At 48.9% G+C, this 26,050-nt stretch overlaps 1 protein-coding gene across 4 annotated transcripts in view; it reads right to left on the bottom strand.

The window, feature by feature from the left end:
* The window catches only part of DENND1A (DENN domain containing 1A), a 552,302-nt gene that overhangs the window by 64,974 nt on the left and 461,278 nt on the right, over positions 1 to 26,050 (bottom strand). For all 4 annotated transcript variants that reach the window (XM_055400903.2, XM_055400906.2, XM_055400904.2 and 1 more), the window contains exons 14-15: positions 2,527 to 2,631; positions 2,087 to 2,174 (exon numbers count right to left, since the gene is read on the bottom strand). In XM_055400903.2, coding sequence (XP_055256878.1) covers positions 2,087 to 2,174; positions 2,527 to 2,631 — 193 coding nt within the window. The remainder of the gene's footprint in view (positions 1 to 2,086; positions 2,175 to 2,526; positions 2,632 to 26,050) is intronic.

Below are 26,050 nucleotides of genomic sequence, written 5' to 3'. Positions count from 1 at the left end.
AAGTTGCTTTCAGCATGCAGGACTTGGAAAGTTCAAAATCTGGTGAACCACATGGAGGCTCCCACGCCCCCCTCCCTGAAGGAGCTGCTGCCACAGGTTTCTTTCTCAGAGTGCTATCTGATCCTATCAGTGTCCTGAGTACAAACCCCAATCCTCCTCCTTGCCTACTGGATAGAGGTCAGACCCCTAACAACCTGCTTCTCTTCCTCCGTCTTATCTTGGCACTGCCCACCCTCTGCCTCTCCGTGCGGTACTACCATCCTGCACAACCTCAGGCTCCCTGATCATGCATCCTCCAAGCCGTCCATGCCCTCACAAATGCTGTTCCCCTTGCCTGGCTGACGTTCCCTGCTGTCTCTGCTGCACACACTCAGTGACCAGCTCAGTCTTTCCTCTGTAAGCTTCTCCCACTCCTTCCCCTGAACAGCCCTCTGGAATAGGTAACATCTACAGGTCCGCGCTCTCTAAAATCCTGAGAGTCACGCCAGGGCAGCAACCACAGGGCCGCCTGTCCAGTGGAAGCACACATTCGGCCCTCTGTATGCTAAAGTGGTACCAGGAAAAGGAAGAGGGGAGCTGTGGGGAATGGATTCATTTTATTTGGTGGGACAAGGGGGTCTTATCAGCAAACAGCTCTTCTAGAAGACTGAATGCCTTGACTTAGTTTATCAACATCTGAAGCCTGTCTTCTCCCCAGAACCCATAAATTCAACTGTTAGGACACTTCTCAAGCCCGCCTCCATTGTAAAGCTCTCATGTTACAGAGTGAGCATTAACAGAATACTTTGGCCACCTCATGCGACAAGTTGACTCACTGGAAAAGACTCTGATGCTGGGAAAGGTTGGGGGCGGGAGGAGAAGGGGACGACGGAGAATGAGATGGCTGGATGGCATCACCGACTCTGTGGACATGAGTTTGAGTGAGCTCTGGGAGTTGGTGATGGACAGGGAGGCCTGGCGTGCTGTGATTCATGGGGTCGCGGAGAGTTGGACACGACTGAGCGACTGAACTGAACTGAACTGATTCTACCTGCATGAAGACCTGTGTCTGCTCCTTTTCCTGCAATGGTTTAGTTTGTGTTTGTCTTTAGTTGTGAGTTTTCTCCTGGCAGTCTCAAAGTTCCCTGAGGGCAGAACTGGGCCCCCTCTCATTCTTACTGTACAGAGTTGTGGTCACAGAAGGCATTCAGGAAATGCTCATCAATGATTTGCACACTGGTTTTATTGATTACTGTGCTCTCCATGCAGCACAGGTTAGTCAGGCCTGACAAAGGGGTTCATAGGTGAGATAATGCCTGGCTCTAAGAATTTATGCCCTGCCAGTTAGTTTATCCAGCACAGTCCAGACCAGGCACATGCCCAGCAATAAGAGGGAACCTGTAGCTGACTACCATTGTTCTGCATTTAGCTTTACTTTGCCGACAAAGACTGAGGCGCTGAGATTTGGAAAGGCGGACAGGTTGGGATTCAGGAGGCAGGGTCAGCCTCTAACACTTCTCTGGGCCTCAGATGCCTCCTCTGAAAAAATGAGAGCCTGATTCCTCTGGTTCTAAAAGTCTACAGAGACAGGGCACCCTGCGATGATCTTCACATCCTAAAGAAACCTTTAGCGAGCCCGTGCCAGGGTCTGTTCTGGGTGTCTGCACACACCTTTCCTCAGGGTCTCTGATTTCATCTCAGCAGGACTCCTATGAGGTAGGCACTGTAACACGCCGGGAACAGACAACAACACTTCAGTTAAAAGAGGTGAAACGACTCGACCAAGTCCTCACTGCGAGGCAGTGAATCCAGGTCTCCTAATTCAATACCTTCTGTGCTTTCCGCTGCACTGTGGGGGCCACTACATTACCTAGACTTCACCCACCTAGGGGGAAGCAAGTGACCCCAAGATGCAGGACTTCAGTTGGACCAGTGCACATCTCATCAAAAAGGGAAGGGAATTCTTCCAACGTTTCAAGGGCAAGTTGGAAATCAGTCTCTCTTTCATCCCCAGTGAAGGAAAAAAGAAGTCATGGCCACTCCTTGTGAACACACCCCAGTCCCACACACAGACCACAGCTCATAAAGAAAAATGAACTGCCCTTACCAGCATACTCGCCCATGTTGATCTCCTCTTCAAAAACATCACTGAAGCCCTCGCCGGAATTGAGAAGGTCTAATCTACCATCGATAAACTATACAAAGAAAGAATAAAAGCATATCAGCTAGTACAAAGAAACAGGGGAAGGCCATTCAGCTGGGCTCCTTAGTATATGACCAAAGAACCAAGACAGGAAAAGGCCTTTGGAACTGTGAGTTTAAAAAACTGGCTGTGTGTTTATGATAACTTGTAAAACTGCATGGCATATTTGCAAAGGCACTGTCTGGTGGCTAAGCACCCTCCTCACCCAGTCTCCCTCCCCAGACCCTGGGCCTCTTTGCACTGATGCGTGAGTCCCACCCATGTCTTCCTCAGTGCTTAGAGGAGGCGGCTGCGGAAACCCCACTGGGGCCCAAGTCGCAGACCAGGCGAGGGAGGCCGGGCACCTGTTTGAAGAGCTGCAGCTGGGTGGCGTTCTGCAGGAACTGCCTCATGGCTCCTGAGCGATAGTGCGACACGAAGGCTTCCTCGCAGAAGGTGATTGGCTCCTCCTGGGAGACAGACAGGAGATGGAGAGAGGAAGGTTAGAGGGAAGGAGCGAGAGCCATCAGTGCTTGAACTCTGGCAGGTGGCACTCCTACATCCGCTGATGTACCTAATCCTCACAGACCTGTGAAGTGGCTGTTATCCTGGTGGCATTCTACTCTACGGATGAGGAACCTATTTGAGAGAGGAAGAGACATTTCCCAAGGTCACAGAACTGGTAGGAGGCAGGGTGGGAATGAAGGGCAGGATTCCAAACCCTGGCCGCTTCTGTATTAGTCACAGTCATACCCCAACAGCAAGTTATGAGGTATGGCCTTCAATGGGATGATTCCCAAACTTTCCTTTCCGCTTGTAGGAGAGGAACCCACTCTTTGGATAGCACTTTATGCAGAAGGAGCCCTGCTACCTTCATAGCCCAGCTGCTCTGGGGTGGCTGGGGCTCGGGGTGCTGGCTGGGCTCTCCTTGCTGGGTGGTCTTCTCTCCACCCTGTGCCCTCCCCCCATCCCACACCTTTGCAGTGGAACACAGTTTGAAAACCATTTATAGAGTGATCTTAACCAGTAGCAAGTTATAATTTTTTTTATTTTATTGGAGGAAAATTACCTTACCTTAATATATTGGCTGGTTTTGCCATACTTTGACACGAATCCGCCCCGGGTGTACATGTGTTCCCTTTCTTGAACCCCCCTCGCACCTCCCTCTTCCCTATATCCTCCCTCCAGGTCATCCCTGTGCACCAGCCCCAAGCAACCTGTATCATGCGTCGAACCTGGACTGGTGATTCATTTCACATATGATAATATACATGCTACAATGCCGTTCTCCCCAATCATCCCATCTTCACCCTTTCCCACAGAGTCCCAAAGACTGTTCTATATACCTATGTCTCTTTTGCAGTCTCGTATACAGGGTTAAGGTTACCATCTTTCTAAAGTTATAATTTTAAAATAATAAACAGGGATGATCAAAAATAAGATTTTATCACCCAGGTAACTTTGTGCTTAAGCTGTTTGATAAGGAAGTTCGCTTTTACCGAACCACATTTTATGAGTCAAGAAAATGACACCCTAAGCTTAAAAAACCACCCATCTTTGTAGTCAACACCTCAATCCTTCTTTGAAGGTATTTGGAGTACTCATCTACACAGACAAGGCTTTAATTTCAACAGTGTATTCTCAATTCTGAAAGATCAGACTTCTACATCTTGAACTGAATTAAAGGTACCCCTCCTCTCACAGACTTGGTGGCAAACAGACGTTTGAAGCTCCACTTTTATCCTGCTTTAATGAGTTAGGTGAGTGTTAAATTTACTGTGTAGCTGCTGTAAATTCTGAGAGTCCCTCCTGCTTAAATCTAGTCAATATTAGCTCAGCAACTGGGCAGACTTACTGCACAAGGATGACCCTAAAATAACAGAGTAAGGGGAATATTTATGTGTATACAGTTGTACCCCACCTAATTTTACAAAGGAACTGAGGCCCCTAAAACAAAGAAAAAAAATCAGTGCTGGAAAATACATAAACATATAAAATGTATTTATTTGTGAAAAACGCATCTGGATATGCAGGTCCCATGTTGTTTCTAAAATTAAGTTACAGGGACTTTCCTGTGGTCCAGGGGCTAAGACTCTGTAGTCCCAATGCAGGGTGCACGGGTTCAATCTCTGGTCAGGGAACTAGATCCCACGTGTCACTGTAAACGTTTGCATGCTTCAACTAAAGATCCCATGTGCCACAGTTAAGACCTGACACAGCCAAATAAATAAACATTCTTAAAATGAAATAAAGTTACAAAATTAGCTCTGAGCTTCCCAGCTGCCAAAGCAAGAAGGGAAGAATGCAAATATTACACTGTCTATGAGGAGAAAAACACACATCAGTTCCTCAGGGGAAAGAGCTTTCATGACATTTATTACTTTGGCATGAATTTATACCTTCCTTGCTGCAAAGTGGAAAGATCAGCCAGTGAGAACCAACAGAAGCCCACCTGGAATTCCATTCCTGTGGTCTGGAAGTTTCTCACCCTTGGAACCACAGTAGGGCAATTAATTCTCTCTCCAGGAGGTCTCAACCATGAGCACAATGTCACTCATACACTGATCACTGCTAATAAACACTGTTAGTTCAGACTTCTCTCATTCCAGACTCATGTCTCAATCCCCACCTGGATGGAACCTCAAACTCAGAATGGCCCCAAAACTCCCAATTACTATCCCATCTGGACTGCACTCTAAATCTGTTTTTCTTTCTGGAGTTATCATCATCCATGGCTGCTCACAGTAGGCCTATCAGACTTCTGAGTCTGTCCCCTTTTCCCAGGGCAACGTCTTATCAGCCTGTCCCCTACTCTCCATCCCTTGGCACAGGCCTGAATGCTGTGGTAGGCATTCAGCTTTATGTGACTCTCCTCTTTTGTTCCTCCCCAGCCACTTTAATTCTTCTGGCCAGAGTGATTTCTAAAATGCTGATTGGATCACGTCACTATCCTACTCAAGGACCGTGGAGATGTTACATCTGAGTGCTTATCTAATCCTTGCACTAGCCTGTAAGCTTCGTGCGGGCAAGAGCAGTCCCCAGCTTTCTCTCCCAGAGTCCTTCTGTGTCACTTTCCTATGTTCTCCTGTACATCTTATGCTTCAAACGCATCGCCTAGTCACAGGCCAGGTCTTTTCCCACTTCCTCCTGTGCTCTTGCCAGTTCTGCTCTTTCTACCTGGGCTATCATCCTTTAAACACAGGCCTGTGTGTGGCAGTCACATACCCCTACTCAGTGCTCCCACAGTGCCTGGTATACCCTGGGTGCAGGGTAATCTTCACTGTCCCCATGACAAGGAGCTCGAGAGGGCAGAGGCCCTGCTGGACTCACTACTATACTCCCAGCCCCTAAGTAGAACCTCAGGGATATTGGTTAAAGAACCACAGAATATGCATGGCCCTGGTTCCTGTCAGGAGCCCTGCAGTCTCCGTGTGACTGAGATACTGCTTAGCCTGATGGTAAAGAGGTCTCAGGGCATGGGGCCCGATGAGTGATGCTTGTGTCCAGGGAGCTTAGAGCTGCTCAGAGGAAATGCTCATTGGAGCTGTGAGCATTCATTCCTGGAGCTTTGGCCCAGCGTTGCCAGGAAGAAGTCTGTTGAGGGATCAAAAAATTCAAGTTTGCAATCAGATGTGTATGGAAGAGTAGCCTGAGGCAGGCTTTAGCTATAGGAGAGCAGGAAGAATCTCATCTTTGGGGAGACAGGAATATTTTGGGGCTGTTGTCTGTTTACTGGAGATGCCATCCCCCCGGTCAGATGTCTGTGCCATAGAAACAAACTGAAGGACATGGGCACGGATGGGAAGGACTCAGGGGAAATGTGACAGAGGGGGCCTTTCTTGCAGAGAGCTCAGAGAACCAACATCAGCAGTGTCAGCTGAGAATGGAAACAAGTACTGCTGGGCTGGGTGGCAAAATATCCACTGGAGTCAGGGAGGAAAAGGCTAATCCTTTCGAGGCAGCAGGTGTGAACATGGGAGAAGTGGACACGTTCAGTGGAGCCTGGGAGGGTGAGAGTTAGGGGAGCCGTTTCCACCCATCAGGGCAACCGTCCTACCCTAACCCGGGGCTATTACCAGAGGCATGTGTAAGGTCTTACCGGCAGCAGGCACAGTGGGTGCTTTCCCTTGCAGTACTCATCTTCTAAGGAAGTGAGCATCCTCACGGTTCACCTGATCCTCACGGAGGAGCAGCTCACATGACCCGCACAGGGCAGAGTCTGAGTTTTACACAAGGTGGCTTCCGAGGCCCAGCCTTCTCGTGTATGGTCTGCTGTAGACTCGGGCCTTTCTCGAAGGCCTCAATTCTGTCTGCCCTTGGACACCTGCTGGGGAGCACAAGCCTTCTCTTCAAAGTGGGAGCCCCTCACGTTCTCTGAGCCCCTCAAAGATGAACTGCTCCCAGGAGGGAGGAAGTGAGCTGCAGTGAAGGTCCTTTCTGCCACAGGCCCGACTCAATGCCTACCCATTTGCACCCGTTTGTCCACCCGCTCCTGCAGTTGAAACGGCCACCCCCATTCTGCTCTCTGCAGCGGCGGAGGAGAGTAGGTAAGCTGTCTCGTTAATTCCCTCCTTTGTAGGAAGTGCTGATTTAGTTCTCCTGTTAGGCTGATTAAACCTTTTGTCTTCTTGGGCGACACTCTAGGTGCTGGGGTTACTGACTGAGAGCGATTTTAATTCAGGCAAGTCAGGCCGTGAGCATTCAAGCTCAGATCGCATTAGTAGAGTTTTCCATCCCTGACCCGAAGGACAGTTAAACACAACTGCTTAACCCTATCAAGGACTTGGTTACGAAAAGACAAGTTTTACTCTTGGATTATCTTCTTGACACATGGAATCAATAAAAAATTCCATTATTGATGAGTCCATCTTTGTTAACAGGTGAAGTTGGTGATTCCAAAGGTTTAATTCCAGAAATAAATGGCTTTTATCCACAGCACTGAGGGTACTGGCATAAAAATAAAATCTTCCATCAGATTCTTCAGCACCTTTCCTTGTTCTGATGTATACTGAAAGCATCAAATTCTTCTTTTTCTTCATAATTAAGAAAAAAATGAGGTGCCCACTCTTTATGGATCTTGCTTAAATTAAAAAAAAAATGATAATTCTAGAAGATTCATCCATCCAAATATTTTGAAACACCTACTGTGTGCCAGGCTCTGAGTTAGAGAAATACAAAGATGAATAAAATACAGTGCCTACAAGTAACACTAACAATCAAATGAGGGGTAGGGAGAGGAGGATATAAGAATGGTAGAATGTTATGTTTATAGCAGCATTATTCACAAAAGTCAAAAGATGAAAGCAATCAAGTGTCTACAGGCGAATAAACAAAATATACATACAATGAAATAATATTCAGTCTTCAAGAAGAAGGGCTTTTTGGCACATGCTACAGTATGACTGAAACTCGAATGTATTACACTAAGTGAAATAAGCCAGTAACAAAAGGACAACTCTCTTATCTCTGGAGTTGTCATCTTCACAGGGACAGAAGTAGAATGATGGTTGTCAGGGGTTGAAGGGGGAAGGAGGGGCAGCTGTTGCCCAAAGGGCATTAATTTGTTTTGCAGGATGAAAAAAGTTCTAGGGATGGCCAGTGGTGATGCTGCATGGCAATGTGAAGTATGAATATATTTCATGCTCCTGGTCTGTCCACCTAAAAATGGTTGAACTGGTAAAATTTATGTAATGTATATTTCACCATAATTAAATTTTTAAAAATAATACAATACTTGTAGAAGCAGTACAATAGGTACATAGGAATTGGTATATTTTGTACATATTTGAAATTTTCCATAATAAAAATAAAAAAGCTCCTGTTACCAAGGAGTCTGGCTACTTCAGGGAACAAATAAGCACAGTACAGTGTGATGACTGGAACACCAGAGTGCTGGTTCTGGTTTTTCTGGGTAAAGCCATCTTTAAAGAAAAAAAAAATTAAAAAAATTAAAGAAGTCTGATTCATTTGAGGTTAACACAACATGGTGGAGAGAGAATATGTCCTGGGGTCAGAAAGTCCTGGACTTGAATCTGGACTCTGAAGATACTGGCCACCTGGTCTCAAGTAACTTGTCTTTTCTCATCTGCAATAATGACTCAAGGCGGGCCCATCTCTTAGGGTTGCTTATAAGATTCAGATAGATGACAAAAAATACATTTTGCATAAATAACTATTCTTGAGGGCAGAGACTGGGTTTTACTAAGACTGGTAACATAATTTGCGGAAGCCAGTGTAAAAGAAATAAGCAGGAAAAAAGTGCTGTTGAGTACTAAAATATAAAGCTTCTTTTTCTTCATGATCTCTTTATGGTGCTTTTAAAGTTTGCTATTTAAGGTCATTCCATGTAAAGAAAAAAAATAAGAATTTAAATTATTAGCATGGTTTTAATTGTTCAGCTTTGTATCATGCAATGCCAGTTCTAAATGCTAACATATGTGGAATCGTATTTTGTAAATCATATATGCATTTGTGTTTTGTTCTTACCAGACAGTGGAAATGCTGCACAAAACGAACTCAACTGTTTTTTATTTCAATTCTTGATACACGCACATTTTATTAACATTCTCTGTCTTTGGCTTACTGATGAGAAAAGATAAGGGACGATGGTTGCTCCATCTTTTTCTCTCCTTCCGTGTCATCAAGGGAAGAGGTGGTTGGCTAACACAAGGATGAGTTAGGAATGTGACAGGTTTCTGCGGTTGTTACTGGTGCTTCCTAGAATGGCCCCGTCTTCTCTCAGTGTTGAAGGACTTCCAGTTCTGACACAGAGTGTGGACTCTGGGGCCTGTCAGTGCTCCCTGTTGCGGCTGCAGACACTGACATGTTTGCCCTGATAGTGAGCTCCATGCGTGCTGGGTGAGCTGGAGCACGCTGTGCAGACCTCTGCTCCCGCGCACACCCCACTGCCCCTCAGACTCCATTCATACAGCACAAGTGTGAGGGTAAAATCGGTAAGGAGGTTCGAGATGGTGACCGAAGAGCATAAACCACACACAGGCCATCTGTGCACAGGGCCCCGGCTGCACACCGCACAACACACACCAGTGAGGCCTCTGGGTTTCACACTTCTCTTATCCCCCTCTCCCTTCAGAGGCTAAATACTCTGTAGGGGCTCTGGTTGTTGACTCTGTTTGCCATCTGGCTGGCCAGCGTAGAACAGCTTCAGGCAAGTTTGTAGGTTGACGGAGGTGGGGTTTCTAAACTCCTGAGCGGGACACGCAAGGCTCTATGTGACCTTCCCAGCTGATGTTTCTTGCTTATGATGCCATCCACCTTGTCCATACACTCACTCCCTTCCAGAAAGTCTGGACTGTCAACCACCCACTGCTTCACACACTCTCACTCTTCTGGCGTCCTTCTTCAGGTTACTTCCTTGCGAGAACCTTACCTGATGCCCTCAGGTGAAGAGAGCCTCTGTTCCTCCTCCAAGCCCCTACACCTGTGCCACCGGCCTCTTCCCAGCCCATGGCAGACTCCTAGAGGTGGGCTAGGACCTGGCATGCAATAAATATTAGCTGAGTCACTCCCGGAAGAGGCAGATGGGGCAGCGGGACACAGAGCTGGGCTCCAGTCCCAGCTCTGCCCCTGTGTGCGCACGGCTGCATCCTTGGGTCCCCATTCTCACCACCTGCCACAGGGGATCGCTCGGGGGTTAAACAGGGGTGAGTGTGATAGTGTGTTTAGTAATGCTCAACCATGGCCATGCATTAGAATCACCCAGGGCACTTTCTTAGTAGTTCCTAAAACCCCCCAGATGACTCTAATATGGCCAAAGTTGAGAACCACGTGCAAGTGAAAGTGACCAGCACAGCATTCACACCAATCAACGTTCATGTTTTGAAATTTAAGAGTAAAGAAATATTATAGAGAAAGCCAGAGAACCTGGCCCTGTTTATCACCAGTAGACCCAAACCAACTGCATTTTGTTGAAGTATCTCCAATTTCCTAGTAAAATACCCAAATCACTGGCCAAAGTGCAGCAGAGTCATATCTTCCTCTGAGGTTTGAAGGGTCCTTCTAAAGCCTCCCCTGAGCAGCCAGGACTGTTTTCTCCGGGTCTCAGCACCACTCCCAGAGCTGGGTCAGAAGGGCTGCTCCTCAAGGGGTTGGCCAAGGATCCTCGGTGAGTTTCCAGCAGACACGGAAAAGGCTGAGGATGGTGTCCAGCCTAGCATGTGCCAAATACTTACTCCTGGGAGGCAGGGAAGGAGGGAAAGTTGGGACGGAAGGATTAGACTCCAGCCGATCCAGGTTAGCCAAAAGCAGGCACGAGTATAGGGTGAGGAGGCTGAGGTCGGCTGAGCACTTGCTCTGGACCGACATGTGTTAATACCTTCCCCTCCTGGAATCTTCACCGGAACTGTGGGCACCCATGAATGATTCCCACCTTACAGATGAGGAAAGGGCGCCCCAACCGATGAAATGCTCTGCTCAAGGTTCCAGAGCTGGTGGGTCTGAATGACTCCCAAGTGCAAGCAGCTCTCCCCGCACCCTCAGAGGCATGTGGTGGTACATGCCTGAGGGCCACCAGGGGTGGAGGGTGGTGGGTCACTGCACAGCCACAGCCATGGCTCTGGCGGGGCTGGGCCGAGCCCCGTTTGGGGATGAGAGGACCAAGACAGTCTTTCGAACCACGCAAGTGGTAGCCCAGGCGCGCCAGGGACAGCGTCCCAGGCTGGGCCCCTGTGACTATAATAAGCCCTAAACAAAAGAATCAATGTGTCACTGTGAAGGCGGCTCACTGTTGGGATGATTTCAGTCGGGGAAATGTGGGTGCCCAACGAGAGCTCCTCAGATGATTTGCAGGGCCAGAGACAGCCGGGCTGACAGTATTTGCCCATTCAGGCGGGCCAGCCGCTTGATATTGACAGGAGACCCCACACACTCTCGCTAGATTACAGTAAAGACATTCAAATCACAGGCGCACGGCCCACGCCCAGCTCCTCTGTGCCAGCAGTCCCTGCCTTCTGCATTAACCAAGACAAACAGGGGGAAGTCAGGAAATTCTGATTAGCAGACGAGCCGGGAAGCTGCGGAAGCTGAGGAGACACGATGAAGGGGGTCCGCGTGCATACCAGCTTAAGATTTCCTTCCCATAAGAAATGCAGATGGCGGCGGCTCGATGGGAAAGCAGGTGCCGTGATTAAACAGAGGCCGCTCACTGAGTGCCACCTGCACTGGGCGCTCTCCTGTGCATCACCTCACTCTTTAAGGCCACCTGTGAGGCAGGTGTCACTGAGACCTCCATTTGACAGATACAGCTACTGAGGCTCAGAGGGGTGAAGTCACTGGCCTCTGGCCATAGAGTTGGTCACAGACAGAGCTGGAGTCTGAAGCCAAGTCTGTCTGGCCCTGGACACATGTGACACAATATTATTTAAAATATAACACAGTATTTGTATCTCTCTCTCAAATACAGAGATAGTATTTGACGTACCAACTGCCACCGGGGCTGCTCCAGCAATTCGGAATGATGGAGTAGAGGTGGTGATGAAGGGTGGGCTTTGGAGAGATGAGAGTTTGGGCTCCACCCTGGGCTGGCAGGAGCCATCCAGCTCTGGAGCCTCTGTTTTCTTACCAACATACCAAAGACAATCCCCACCCTCATCCTCTGAGCACTCACACCATGACATTGGCAGGTCCCAGGAACAGTGGCTGCGTTAGTGAGAGCTGGTGACCACCCCTCATTGAGTGAACTGCCACGCTGTCCCCAGTAGGGAACCACACAGGGACATGCCAAGATCTCAGTGTCAAACACCTGCTCAGCCACTGGTGTGCCTTGCTGTCACTGAGCGCCACATTCTTGGTTTTAACACAGTGTCCCTTACATACCAAAGTCCCAGGAAAGGGTGTGCCAAACTGACTAGAGATGAGGATTTTGTTTCCTGAGAGTGAGGAGAAGACAGTTCAAGAGCACAAACTGGAGACGGGGTGGGTTTGGAGGGCCTGGTGGTCCCCTGGGCGAAAAGCAAACCAACCTGAAGAGTGACCACAAGAAGAACCAACGTTAGCTATGGCCATGGGAATATGGGACTCACAGATCAAAAGGCTTTTAAAGCACACGAAAATAAAACTGGAGCAGCACAAAATAATTCTGTAGAGAAGAGAAATCCCAGCTCTCTGAGTTAAGTGAGGGGGAGACAGACAGACCTCACCTAAGATACACCAGTCCTTGGTGACACAGCCCCCAGAGAGCTCATTCACAGTACTGTCCACATGCTGGATTATCGGGGTCACTCACAGGGTCACAGACACATGACCAGCCCTCTCCCAAATGTCACTTACTCAGGGCCAACCTCTGGTGTCGAGGGGGTGTGCTGCCCAGGAGGCTCTGGCAGCAAGTTCTTAGTCATGAGCAAACAGCTCATGTGAAGGGGAAAGGGCACAAGGAGAAGAGCTGAGATGCTCAGCTTGGCTTTGACTCCTTCTCCTTGTCTGGCCTTCAGTTTCTTCATCTACGAAATGGAAAGGGACTGGGCTAGAAAATCTTCAAGGTACTTTCAAACGTTAACATGTACTGTTTCTAGACACCCATCCAGGTCACTCTGTGAAAGACCTTTCTCTACAAGGGCACCCAAGCCCCCCTCAGCGAATGTGTTTCTGTGCACAGCTCTCCATGCAGAGCTGGGAACAGGGAACAATAGCTCTGCCACTTTCTGCATGGTGGAAGGCCCTGAGCTCTCAGAGACAGTTTTCTTATTCCCCAAATGGAAGATACATTTCTTACCTCACGGGGCTATGTGGGGATCAACAGGTGATTCACATAAAATCAAACTCAGGCCTTGACTGCTAGAGGGGCTAAAAAATATTGGTTTTCTACCCCAAATAATGATCGTTCTCTGTCTAGAATGTGCTTCCTGTGACTTACTTCAGGGCCTATGATGTGCACTCCCTGTCCAGGACACGCATCGGGTCAGTGGGGTCAGGACCATGATGCAGAGTGACAAGAAAAGGACAGCGCCCACAGCGACCTCTGTGGAGCCCCTGCCTGGGCTGGGCACGGCGGGCACGTGGAACTGTGCTTGAAGGCTGGATGTGCACAACAACCCTACCAAGAGAGGCTCTTTATCCTCATCTTGCAGAGGGACACGACTTGCCCAAGGCCACAGCACTGCAAAGAGCCAGGGCCGTATTTGAAGCCCTTTCTGTCTGTCCCCAAAGCCCAGACAGGCTCTTCCTACAACACACCAGGGCACTCAGAGCAGGCTTAGTTGCCCAAACTCTTTCCCACTCTGGGTTTCTGGGGGAACTTGAGAGAAAGAAGATGATTTCTCACACACGAGCCCTTTCTCACATGCTGCAGTCCCAGCCTAAGGAGACTGGAGTCTCTCGATGAGGATTACGTACTGTCTGGGGATTCGAGAGAGACTCAGAGCCCCATGAATGGGGAAGTCAGTGAGCCTCTGTGAGCCTGTTTCCTCATCTGTAAATTGGGGATATTACCTACTTCATATTGAGAGGTTTGAAATGATACCATATTAGTCTAGGTGCCAATTCTGAGGAGCACAGAGCAGGTGCACAAAGGCAGTTCAGGTCCTAAGAGTTCTTTTCAGATGCGCTTTGAGAGCTGCGTGCTTCACCTTGTGTGGGGCCTTCTGCATCTTTCCCTCAACAAATACCTGTGATGGAGGCTGAGCCGGGGGTGAACTGTGAGAACACAGACAGGGTGACTATGCAGGGCGGAGTGGCGGGGAGCTCCAAGAAAGGCCACATGGTGGGAGGGTGGGGAAACAGCAGCACTGATATAAAAACCAAGCTCCAAGGAAGGGCAGGCATTCGCTAGAGAGCAAAGCAGAGGGGGCCAGAAGCAGAGGAGTGGGGCAATGACAAGGAGCGCGCGGTGAGGAGGTGCTGTCCCTGGGGCTTGAGGGGCACGTCACAGAAGCAGTGAGTGAGACAGAGATGCCACCTCTCTTCTTGAGAGCCAGAGATCTGAGGAGTGGTGAATGCTGGACCCTATAATAAACAACTGCCAAGAAGGTGCAGAAAATAATTTCCTCAGCACATGCCAGCAGCTTGCCCCTGAGCAACCCACCCAGCCCTGAGCTGAGCCTCCCCTGCCCGAGGAGCAGACTTCATTCACAGGGAAAGAAGGGCTTCATTTTCTCAGAGCCTCATCTTCAAATCCACCCGCTATGGGCCAGGCTCCGGGCGGAAGTCCCCCCTCCTCACCCTTCCTTCATGGATTAACTGGGGACAGCTGCCCTGGGACACCCCCGCTTTCCTTCTTCCTGCCTTGGCTGGGTGAGGCGTCCCTGCTCTGGGTTCCGCAGCCCCTGTGCCCTCCCACTGTAGCCCTTCCTGCCGTTTCTGTGCTCCTGGCCACCCAGGAGTTCCCTCACTAGATGCGGACTCCCCGTGGGCCCAGGTGGAGTCTTACGTGGCTCTGCATCTCCTGTTCCTAGCACACTGCCTGGGTCAGCACAGGCACTCCGATGCTTGTTGAATGAATTATTCATGGCAGATAAGGCTACAGGAACACTTCTGAGAAAGAGGCCAACGGGGTGGAGAGCAAGACAGACAGACTGAGGATGCGAGCGTGAGGGTGAGCGAGAGGAAGGGAGGAGAGAACGTGGTGTGTGTGCTGGGAGGGGTAGCGAAGGGAGGCGGGAGGCCAGGAACACCGTCTAATTAGACCACATGTGCAGAGCAGCATCTGGCTCAAAGCGCAGCAGTTTACACCGCTCCTGGAGTTGTCGTGGAGACAACCACATGACCAGCCTAGAGCCGAGACTCGGGGGCAGCAATCCAGATGCACTCCTAACATATTCTGACAGAGAGCAGATGGGCAGCTATTTGCAGGGCCAAAAAATGCCAACTCCGCTCCCCTCCAGACCTGCGTGCCCTCACTGATCATTTTCATCTTGTAAAGTCATTCTTATCTGCCCTGGAACCACCAGTTCCTCCCATGTAGGAATCAGTGTGAAAGCTGCTATTTCTGTAGTTCTCCGACCATCACAACTTCCGGCCTGCTCCTGTGAGCGAGGAAATGTCACCACCTTTAATGAAGGGGTCTTCTCTGCTGGGCTCCGCTGCTGCAAGGCTCCTCCCCCTTCCAATCTCTTTCTTCACCATTAAAGTGCCTAAATTCCTCAGTCTTTCAGTTCAGTTCCTCAGTCTTTAGGTCCCACTAAACAGATCCTGGCTCAAGGGCAATGCTGAGCAAGTGTGGGGAGAACAGGGGCTTTGTGGCTGAGCTCCTGCGAGGCCAGGTACTCATCTAGGCATGCCCTGGGCCTCTCTCAGCTCGATTTACTTCCCTGCAAAATGGGCTTTGTAACATCTACTTTCACGGGGTTATTTCAAGGATCAAAGTAAATAATTATAGAAGATCCCTGAAAATAACAAAATCCTATAAAAATTTTTTTTACCAGGATAAAAGTTCTTTATAAACCTCAAAAATTTCAGGCAGAAAGCTCATTAAAAAAAAAAAGGAGACAAAGAATGACAGAAAAGTGACACACAAAAAATCTTAGGTTCTATATGAAACTTGATTACCCAGGTATATGGCAAATTTCTCATTATATCTTTGGTGAGAGGGGAAAACATCTAGTATTGGAGAGTCAGGTTGGGTTTGAATTCTGGCTCTGATGCTTACCAGCAGTGTGATCTTTAGGAAGCAACTTGAGTTCTCTAGAGCCACAGGTTCTTTATCCATTAAATGGGAAAATTCATTTTTACCACTAATAACCTAATTCAATATAATGACAACATATACAGGCACTCAGTAAAGGTTTTCCTTCTTCCTTCCTGATCATTTAATAGAATCAAGTAAGACTGAGGATAAGGAGGAGTAGTAGAAAGTGTGGGTTCAGTTAGAGCGGACTGGAGTCACCCTTCCTGGCTGTATGGCCTTGGGAAAGCGCTCATCTTTTCTGAGTCTCAGTTTCCTCTTCTGGAAAAGGAGGAGAATAGGACCTACCTGTCATGGTGCTGTGTGGTTTACAGGGAATAGTGAACATAAAGCAGTTAATAAAGGTCATCATGATTCTCCCCTCTCTTACAGGAGAAAACCTCAACTCTTTTGGCAAAAATTACACCTTTTATGTGGGTCTAGCCTGGGGTACATATGCCGCACTGTCTGAAAAGAAATGAGTTTCCTTTTTGATGGACAGGGCATAAAGTGACAAAGTGAAGTGAGGACTGGGATGAGAGGTGTGGGCTGCTTTGGGCTCCCACCAGCACGGTGTCCCGGCCCAGCCTGCTGCCTGAGTGGCGTGCGCGGTGGGCTTGTCCAGGTGCGCAGAGGCTTATTTATAAAGCACCTCAGGGCTTCCCACTGCCACACGTGCCTGCCGTCACAGGTGTGGGGAAGGCCCAGCTAAAAATACTGCTAACGTGGGTTTAATGTCGCCCAGCAGAGACTAATGATTGTTTTAAGTAAATATTAATTATAAGAGTCGCCTGGATAGAGTGGCATGAATATTCCTGCACCTACATACGCAGGCGAAGAGCCTATGTGGGGAGACAACTTCTTACATACCTCCTCCAGGGAGTTAGTTAATGACTGGAGGACTCTATAAATACTTGGGCCGATTCCTGGTTAAAAGAGTTGGGAAGTGTTTCAATATGTGAGATACAGGGATTTTCCTATCTGAGAGATAGACGATCTTCACCAGACCAAATAGCCGATTCAGTTCTACTGGGCCCCTTACCATGAAAAACGATCACAGTGGTGTGGAGAACCCAGATTTGGTTCAGGGTCCAGCACGCTGGCCAGCTGATTTGAGGCGTGGACAAGTATCTGCCCAGGAGCCTGGAGGTGGGGGTCACAGGTCTGTTCTGCTTCTAATGCTTTACTCCTTGTCCCTTTGGGCATGCTCCCCCCGGCTCTGAGCCTCGTTTCCTCACTCATATGGGAAGCTAACACTGGTTGATCATTTTGATAATGGTTCCTACATCTGGTATCGCAAGGAGACTCACCTAGGGATGGTCTTTTCAATGCAGATTCCTAGGCTGTGGCTCAGACCTTTACAAACCTGCTCAGATGATTCTAATGCATTTGGGAACCTGGGTGGGGTTCCCACTACTACTACCTGGGTGGGGTTCCTACTAATATAAGAGTAGTAAACACTTACATGTGCTTACCTCATGTAAGCACAGATACCTTTCTAAGTTTTATGTGTATGTCCTCATTTATTTATTTTTCCTCATTTAATTCTTTTAACAGCCCCATGAGGTGGGAAACGGAGGAACAGAAATGCGTTAACTTTTCTAGGTTCACACAGGCAGGATCTGACACCCAGGTGGCCTGGCTCAGGTCTGTGCCATATCTAGACTGTAAGCAGCAAGGGGACAGTGGCTCTGCTCCTCTTCTCTACCACTGCGTCCCCAGTGCTCAGGGCAGAAGCTTCTGGAGCAGGTGATGGACGCAGTCATCAAATGTCCAAGTGCTTTTAGACAGCATATCTCATAACATTCCAAGGAAGATGGGATCATCACACCCTCCATTTTCAGACAAAGAAATCAAGGGCAGGACAGGGTGATAACCAACTTGAGGCCATTTCTGAGTGAGGGGTGGGACTGAGATTGGAGGCCAAGCTTGGCTTGCTCCTCTATCTCCTGCTATGTAGCCAGGCAGCACACAAAAGCAAATTCCTGCTCCACAAGATGGATATAAGGATTAAATGGATCTAAGACTCCTCATACACTAAACTGCTTCCCAAATCCTCCTAGTAGACTACTTCTATTTCTCCCTAGTTGTTTACTTCAAAGTACCTTTGACTGTGTGGATCACAATAAATTGTAGAAAATTCTGAAAGAGATGGGAATACCAGACCAACTGACCTGCCTCTTGAGAAACCTGTATGCAGGTCAGGAAGCAACCGTTAGAACTGGACATGGAACAACAGACTGACTCCAAATACGAAAAGGAGTACGTCAAGGTTGTATATTGTCACCCTTCTTATTTAACTTCTATGAAGAGTACATCATGAGGAATGCTGGGCTGGAAGAAGCACAAGCTGGAATCAAGATTGCTGGGAGAAATATCAATAACCTCAGATACACAGATGACACCACCCTGATGGCAGAAAGTGAAGAGGAACTCAAAAGCCTCTTGATGAAAGTGAAAGAGGAGAGTGAAAAGGTTGGCTTGAAGCTCAACATTCAGAAAACAAAGATCATGGCATCTGGTCCCATCACTTCATGGGAAATAGATGGGGAAACAGTGGAAGCAGTGTCAGACTGTTTTTTTGGGCTCCAAAATCACTGCAGATGCTGATTGCAGCCATGAAATTAAAAGACGCTTACTCCTTGGAAGGAAAGTTATGACCAAACTAGATAGCATATTAAAGAGCAGAGACATTACTTTGCCAACCAAGGTCCGTCTAGTCAAGGCTATGGTTTTTCCCGTCGTCATGTATGGATGTGAGAGTTGGACTGTGAAGAAAGCTGATCGCTGAAGAATTGATGCTTTTGAACTGTGGTGTTGGAGAAGACTCTTGAGAGTCCCTTGGACTGCAAGGAAATCCAAGCAGTCCATTCTAAAGGAGATCAATCCTGGGTGTTCATTGGAAGGACTGATGCTAAAGCTGAAACTCCAATACTTTGGTCACCTCATGCGAAGAGTTGACTCACTGGAAAAGACTCTGATGCTGGGAGGGATTGGGGGCAGGAGGAGACGGGGATGACAGAGAATGAGATGGCTGGATGACATCACCGACTCAATGGACATGAGTTTGAGTGAACTCTGGGAGTTGGTGATGGACAGGGAGGCCTGGTGTGCTGTGATTCATGGGGTTGCAGAGAGTTGGACACAACTGAGAGACTGAACTGAACTGAACTGACCTGTTGCTATGACCCCACACAGTTTTTGGAAAACAGAAGGTCCTCAGAGGGGTCTTTATATCTGAGCTCTTTAGCTGGGACATGTGGACAATAACAGTTCTATGGAAGGCTAAGACATTCAATGGTCAGGGCCCCCAGATGCTGACTTTCTAGAACCTGGATTCATGATCTTCCAGCTCCTGATCTCTATGTCCTAAGGGTGTTGTTAAGTCCCAGAGTCTTGTCTGACTCTTTTGTGACCCCGTGGACTGTAGCCTGCCAATGTTCCCTGTCCATGGGATTTCCTAGGCAAGAATACTGGAGTGGATGGCCATTTCCTTTTCCAGGGGATCTTTCTGACTCAGGGATCAAACCTGCATTTCCTGCATTGCAGACAGATTCTTTACCATTGAGCCCCTGGGGAAGCCCCAGTGTCCCAAGTCCCTACTGAAACAGACAAAGCTGAGGGAAGTGGGTGGGACTGCATCTGACCCAGCAGGACTTGGGAGGGACTCAGCCCAGATAACCAAAGTCGCCCTCTCTCTGTAGAAATTCCTTGTGAAAGTCTCAACCTGCACTGTCACAGTTGAGTTATTGAGTCTTCCAAAGGCTTCTGGAGGCTGTCAAGGGGATGGGCATCAAGGGGATGGGCTGAAGTCTGTGCCAGGACACTATGGTGGCTGTGACTTCAGCCATTTCCTAGTCCACAAACTAAGGACGGTTCATTTCCCAGGAAATGGCAGGCCCCTTCCAACAGGGGCAGGTAGGTGTCTTCTCTTCCAGAATATCAAATCACCATGACTGTCCTTCTTTCCTTAATAATAATAATAAAAGTAATAATAGCGGTAAACACTTACTGAGTGTCTGCTATTCACAAACAGTATTCCAGTTAGCAGTTAACATGCTGAATTATTTAGAGGAAACTGTACTGATATCACGGAGAAGGCAATGGCACCCCACTCCAGTGTTCTTGCCTGGAAAATCCCAGGGACGGGGGAGCCTGGTGAGCTGCCATCTCTGGGGTCGCACAGAGTTGGACACGATTGAAGCGATGCAGCAGCTGCAGCAGCAGCACTGGTATCTGGGCTCCCCCGGTGGCGCTAGTGTAAAGAACCTGCCTGCTAATAAGGGAGACCCAAGGCTTCCCTGGTGGCTCAGAGGTTAAAGCATCTGCCTCCAATGCGGGATACCCGGGTTCGATCCCTGGGTCGGGAAGATCCCCTGGAGAAGGAAACGGTAACCCACTCCAATATTCTTGCCTGGAGAATCCCATGGACGGAGAAGCCTGGTAGGCTACAGTCCACGGGGTCGCAAAGAGTCGGACACGACTGAGCGACTGAATGGACGGACGGAAGAGACGTGGGCTCAACCCCTGGGTTGCGAAGAGCCCCTGGAGGAGGGCATGGCAACCCATTCCAGTATTCTTGCCTGGAGAATCCCATGGACAGAGGAGCCTGGCGGGCTATAGTCCATGGGGTCACAAAGAGTTGTACACGACTGAAGCAACTCAGAACATACTGGTATCTGTAACTTACTCTGAAAATGCATCAAAAATAGGTGCAGTGAGAGATGGAAAGATACCAGATACAGCAGACATAGTAAAATGTTAATGGTACAATCTAGATGGTAGGTATGTATGTATTCACTGTAAAATTCTTTCAATTTTTATTGAAACATTTTAAACAAAATATTGGGGGGGAAACCCACAGGGGAACATGAAATATTAGACTTCACGGGGCAAGGGTGGTGGCAGGCAGGATGTGTTATTCTACAATCAACTAGTTTTGAGGAGACATTGAACATGACATTATGTTATCCAATTTATTGCTGATCTAGTGATAGGGAAGTAGTAAAAGTGAGTTATAAATGAAAAAAAAAACCAAATTATTTATTGCACATCTACTCTGAGCCAGGCACTGGAATCGTAATGGCTAACCTGGTCAGTCTCTCTCCCTTCAGAGTGTAGGGAGATCACTGCCCCTACCCCGCAACATATATGTGATGGGCATGTGAAGGCATCTACCCTCTTTTGACAGATCTGGAAATAAATCTCTGAAAGGTCAAGTGACTCACCCAAGACCGTATCACAGGTAGGTGGCGGGAGGGGGTTCCCACCTGTGCTCGTCTTAAGTGTAAAGGCTGGGTTCCTTCTTCTGCCACCTTGCAAAAGGTCACCAACATCATCAAATCTCACCTGCTCTTGAGGAGAGAAACTACACAGAAAACTGAAATCCCAAGATCATTTCCAAATTTCATTCCAGCCATTCTTTTCAACCCTGCCCCTTATCAGACTGGTTCATAGATTACTAGCAACCAACTTAATTGTCTTCACTTGGGAAATCTTTCAGCTTTGAAGGTGGCTCCCCAATCACTACTTTATGTAATGCTCATGTGGTCCTGAAAGGTGACTCTGGGATTTCATCTGCCCGGTGACAGGCTGTCTACTGAGTCCTCCCTTCCCTCTGCCCCAGGGCTAGTTGGGGCTGGTGAGTATGGCAGAAGGACAAGAGAAGCTGCCTAAAGGAAGCATGTGTTTGATAGAGTTCTGACTGTACAGTTCCAGGCCTTTCACTGCCTATTGGGCTGTCTGCCCCTTCAGGACCCCAAAGGCCTTTTGCCAATAACCTCTCCACAGGGACCAAAGGATTCTCCCTCTTGTTCTGGTGGTACACTGGGAACCTCTCACTTCTTGCTTCCTTTAGAAGGTAACTGCAGGGTAATTTGAGTTCCAGCCAGGGGACTGTTAAAAGACCATCCCAAGAACCCCTGGAAAGAGCTTTTACTTAGTAATGATGAATGGGGAAAGCAAGTGCCACCTGAATTGTTTTACTAGCAACACATTCCCTGGGTCAGGACAGATAGAAAAAGGTAACGGATTTCCTGCTGCAGGGTGACTTCACTTCTAAACATCCAATCCCCTGAGCTCTCCCTCTGACCTTGGGAGGCTGCACTGGTTGGTTCTCGCCTACTGTTGCCACCCTGGGCCCTGCTTCCAGACTCTCTGCGCCTTCTCCTGCTGGCCACCACCTGGAGGGATCGTCCTAACATGCCACTCCCACCATCTAGCCACATCACACCCACTGAAAGCACTGTCCTTGCTGCCCCCGTGAGGGCTCCGAGGCTCCTCTCTGTTGGCATGTGAACGCCCCAAAGGCTCCTCTAGCCACACCTCCAACACTTACCCCTGCAGACCGGAAGTCTCGATTACTACAAACTGCCTGCAGCTCCCTTGCACCAACCACACTGTTTCAGACCACCCCACTCTTCTCGTTCCTCCCTTCCTCATTAGGCTAACGCCTACTCATCCTACAAGGCCAAGCTGAGGTGTCATGGCTTGTAGGAGTCACCCCTGTTCCCAGGTGCCCCTCCTCGGGCACCCCGAGCCAACCTCTATCACCTCAGTGCCACTGAACACCTGTGTGCTGAATAAATGAATGAAAGAATGGATGGACTGTCTACAGTCCTGCATGGGGGTGAGTCCCATGAAATGAAGCTGCTTTCTGAAAAGTAAAAGAATACCAAGATAGTTCGAAACAGACCCACAGCATCCCGGAATTTTTCCTGGAGCAGACGGCCGCACAGCAAGGCTGCAATTATAGACACGCACACACACACGTGCACACATTGTTTAAAAAAATTCATAGAATGTACTTAACGCTGACTTTTTCTTATTGGAAACCTGTTTACAATCTTGTCCACTGTCAGTCTTAAATGTCACTTTTCAGAAAGATGGCTGCTGCCAGGAGAAATTTATTTTCAAATTGAATCACAGCATGTTCATGCAGAGAAGCGCCTCTTTTGAATCTCTAAATTGGAGGGAATTCAGGGAAGAGAACGCGAGGTGATTAGAATCTGCAAAGGCTGATTCAGGAGGAAAAATTATGAGGCTAAAATATGCATGGGTGAGCTAAACAGCCGCTATTAGTTGGTGGAGATGGTGAAGGCAGGATAACAACTACCTAGAAACCGACCAGAAAAGCGAGGATGCGCAGGAAGACGTGAAAGCAAGGCCAAGGGAGTGGGAGAATGAAATGGGGGGCGGGGAGTCTAAGCAACAGGAAGAAAGCACACGTCTACTGACTGCCCATCTGTGCCAGGGACTGTGCGATGCAGTCTTACTGGTTCAGCTTTTGCCCGTTATTATTCCTGTTGTAAAAGTGACGAGTCTGAGCTTCTGAGAGATGAAGAAACCCAAGGAAGGAAGTGGCGTGTGGGCATCAGTGTCAACCAGCCACCCTGCCACCAGCTCACGACTAAAGCAAGTTTGCGGCAGGCATCACTGACCCTGCTATTTGCCAGAGGAGGGTGATCAGGGAGGGCTTCCTGGAGGGGGAACACGGTAGCTGAAGCTGATTATACTTCTTTGTTCCTGCTCAGAAGAGAACTGTCAGCTTAGGAAACTGAGCTGGACCTCAGCAAAGCTTCCTGAGCAGATCCCCTTCCTGGGGTGTGTGAAGTACCTGTCCTTCGTGGCAGGTTGTGTGCTCCTGCTGAGCCAGCCAGCAGGCATGGTGCAGACTGGCTCTTGTACCTTTACGCCAAGTGAACTTGGGCCAGTCTGAGCCCAATTTCTTCCCTGAGAAAATGAAGCTGATGCTACCAGCCTCATGGGGATGTTGTGAGGATGAAAGAACTGGCACGTGGTTGGAACTCAGTATGAACATTATTTTTAACACAAATATTACACACGCTGTTGATCATTCCCTTGACCTAGCAACTGTGTACTCATCTATTAGGACCCAGCTCAAGAAACGATGCCTTTAAGAAGCCTGTCCCAAATCTGCACAGTTCCCCTACACCAACCCCAGCCCCACCCCCTCCCCCACCTTCGGAGAGTCCAGCAGAGGCCTTGAGTCAGGACTGTGTTTTGCTCAGCACTAAACCCCCAATCCCAAGGGCAGGGCTGGGCACATGGAAGGTGCTCCAGAGCCGCTGGTGAGTAGATGGCTGCAGGGTTGCTTAGCCCCTCCATACACTGCTGATGACTCCCCAGGAGGCCTCCAGGAACTCAGCACACTAGTTCCAAGTACAGCAAATGCTGGGCCTTGCTTGCTGCTTCTGTGTGCAGACTCTTTCCATCTGGAAGGCCAGGACTTACCAACCCAGGCCCTGGGGCTTTGTGGGTTCCCCAGCTCGTAGTCAACCCAATGCTTGAAAACTGGTGTTTGTTGGAGTCTCTCCTGGGCTCCACCTGTCGTGAAGGAAGTGTCCTGAGTTGACCAATGTGCCATTCTGATGGCTTCTGAGGGAGGGTGTGTTCTGGGTGGCTCGGTCTCCGGAGTGGGCTGGGCTGGTGATATGGGCTCTGTTGTTCACTATCCACTTGACTGTGGGAATGTTGTTAAGCTAACCAAGCCTCAGTTTGTTGTTTGCAAAATGGGGATAATATAACCTACCTCACAGTGCTGTCAGGGAACAGACAGATTTTATGCCTGACTCAGGGTGAGACGTGTAACGAAGACTCAGTGGCTGGTAATTGTTATTACAATCCTATTTATTCTCTGTCTCCCGGGACTACATAGTAAACTGGTTATCTCCTAGTAATTGTGGGTATCCAACATAACCTATTACTTAATTCATTTAAAAACTTGTCTAAATCTGGTCATAGTGACTTGGTTCTGTGGAGTTGGCACCTCTGGTCTTTGGGAAGCCTGAGTGCCTATCCTAAAAGCTCTCTATCCAGTGCCCAAGGAGCCCATGCCAGAAAACTCTCTGTGTCCCCGGCCATCTAGTAAACCTCTATCTATTGGGCCACATGGTGAAGGGAGAGAGCTTGGTTTCTGCAGACAGAGGGACCTGGGTCTGAATCCCACCCTGACTCCCAAGCCCCTGGGCAACTTACAGCAAAATCGCTCAGGTGGGGGCAAAGGGTTGTGGTGAGGAATTGATGTTTGGATCCCAGTGTCCTCTGATCCACCAGGGCACGAGAAGAGGGTTCCCCACCTGAGGGTTCTTCCAGACGGACACTGTCCATCCCCTGCCTTTAATCAGTGACTGTCCTAACTTCAGGGTGGCTGTCTCTCGACTCAACAACATTGACTGACAACCTACTAGTGTACTGGGTGCTTTCTAGGTCCTGGGGAAGGTGCAGTGGTCAGGAGGTCTGAAGTCTTCACCCTGCATTTTAGGGCCACCTGCTCGGGCCCCTCCCCTCCCTTCTTGCCTCACTTACCCCCTGCCCCTGCTCCCTGCTCTGCAACAGTGCCAAGTGCCTTCGGGTCTGCGAATATACAGGGCGTGCTCTCACCACTGAGTCTTTGCCCAGGTTCCTTCTGCTTGGATGGTTCTTGTGACTCCTGCCCCCTCCCAGTCTCATGCACGAGTTTCCCGCAGTGCACGGTGTGGTGCAAGAGGGAGACCCTGGGCAAGAGCAGGGAGTTCACTGGCTGTAGTGACCCACAGCCCTGGTCCTGCTCGGCTCCATACCTTCCCACCTGTGTCACCTGGGCCGGGTGACACCACCACTCTGCCCCCATTTCCTCTCCTGTAACACAGACATGGTAATGTCTGCCTCAAAGTTTCATTCCAAGGATTACAGGAGACTATGGCAGGCATGTGGAAAATGGCAGCTATTGTAATTGTCTCCACAGTTTCCTGCCTGTTCCTCTAACTAGACTCGGAACTCCCCGAGGGCAGGAGCCATGCCTCTTTCCTTTCCCAGGATGCCCCATGGGAGGCACAGAGCCTGGTGCACTTGAAATGAGCAAGTGACAAGTCTTGGGGAGATGTGTCTCTTGAAATCAAAACCCTCTTTGGTGTTGAAGGAGTTAAATCTGCTTGTGCTTATAAACAAGCCCCATTTCAGCTCAGCACTATCACTGGGTGTGAGTCACAAGGCTTAGCAGGTGTGGGCAATAATTAAAGGCTTCAGCAATCTACCTGGGCAAGGTATTTTTGCCTCTTATTCCAAAGAGGAAAGTCTCTCTATGGAGAGCAGAGGAGCTCATTAATGAGACTAATTAGGTGTAAAGGGGGTAGAGGCTGGCATCAGCTGCAGCTTGGAGAAGCTAATCATTAAGCTCTGTAATCTCCTCCACGGAACACAAGCAGCTCAGGCTCAGGGGCTGGAAGCAGGCTCCCACACCTGAGTACCTGACCATGGGCTTTGGATAGGCTGCA

The sequence above is a fragment of the Moschus berezovskii genome, chromosome 11 (genome assembly GCF_049115385.1).
Source record: "Moschus berezovskii isolate FMDL1 chromosome 11, NW_MosBer_1.0, whole genome shotgun sequence".
NCBI lineage: Eukaryota > Metazoa > Chordata > Mammalia > Artiodactyla > Moschidae > Moschus > Moschus berezovskii.
Note: the sequence above shows the minus strand (reverse complement) of the source record. Positions and strands in the feature narration are given on the sequence as shown.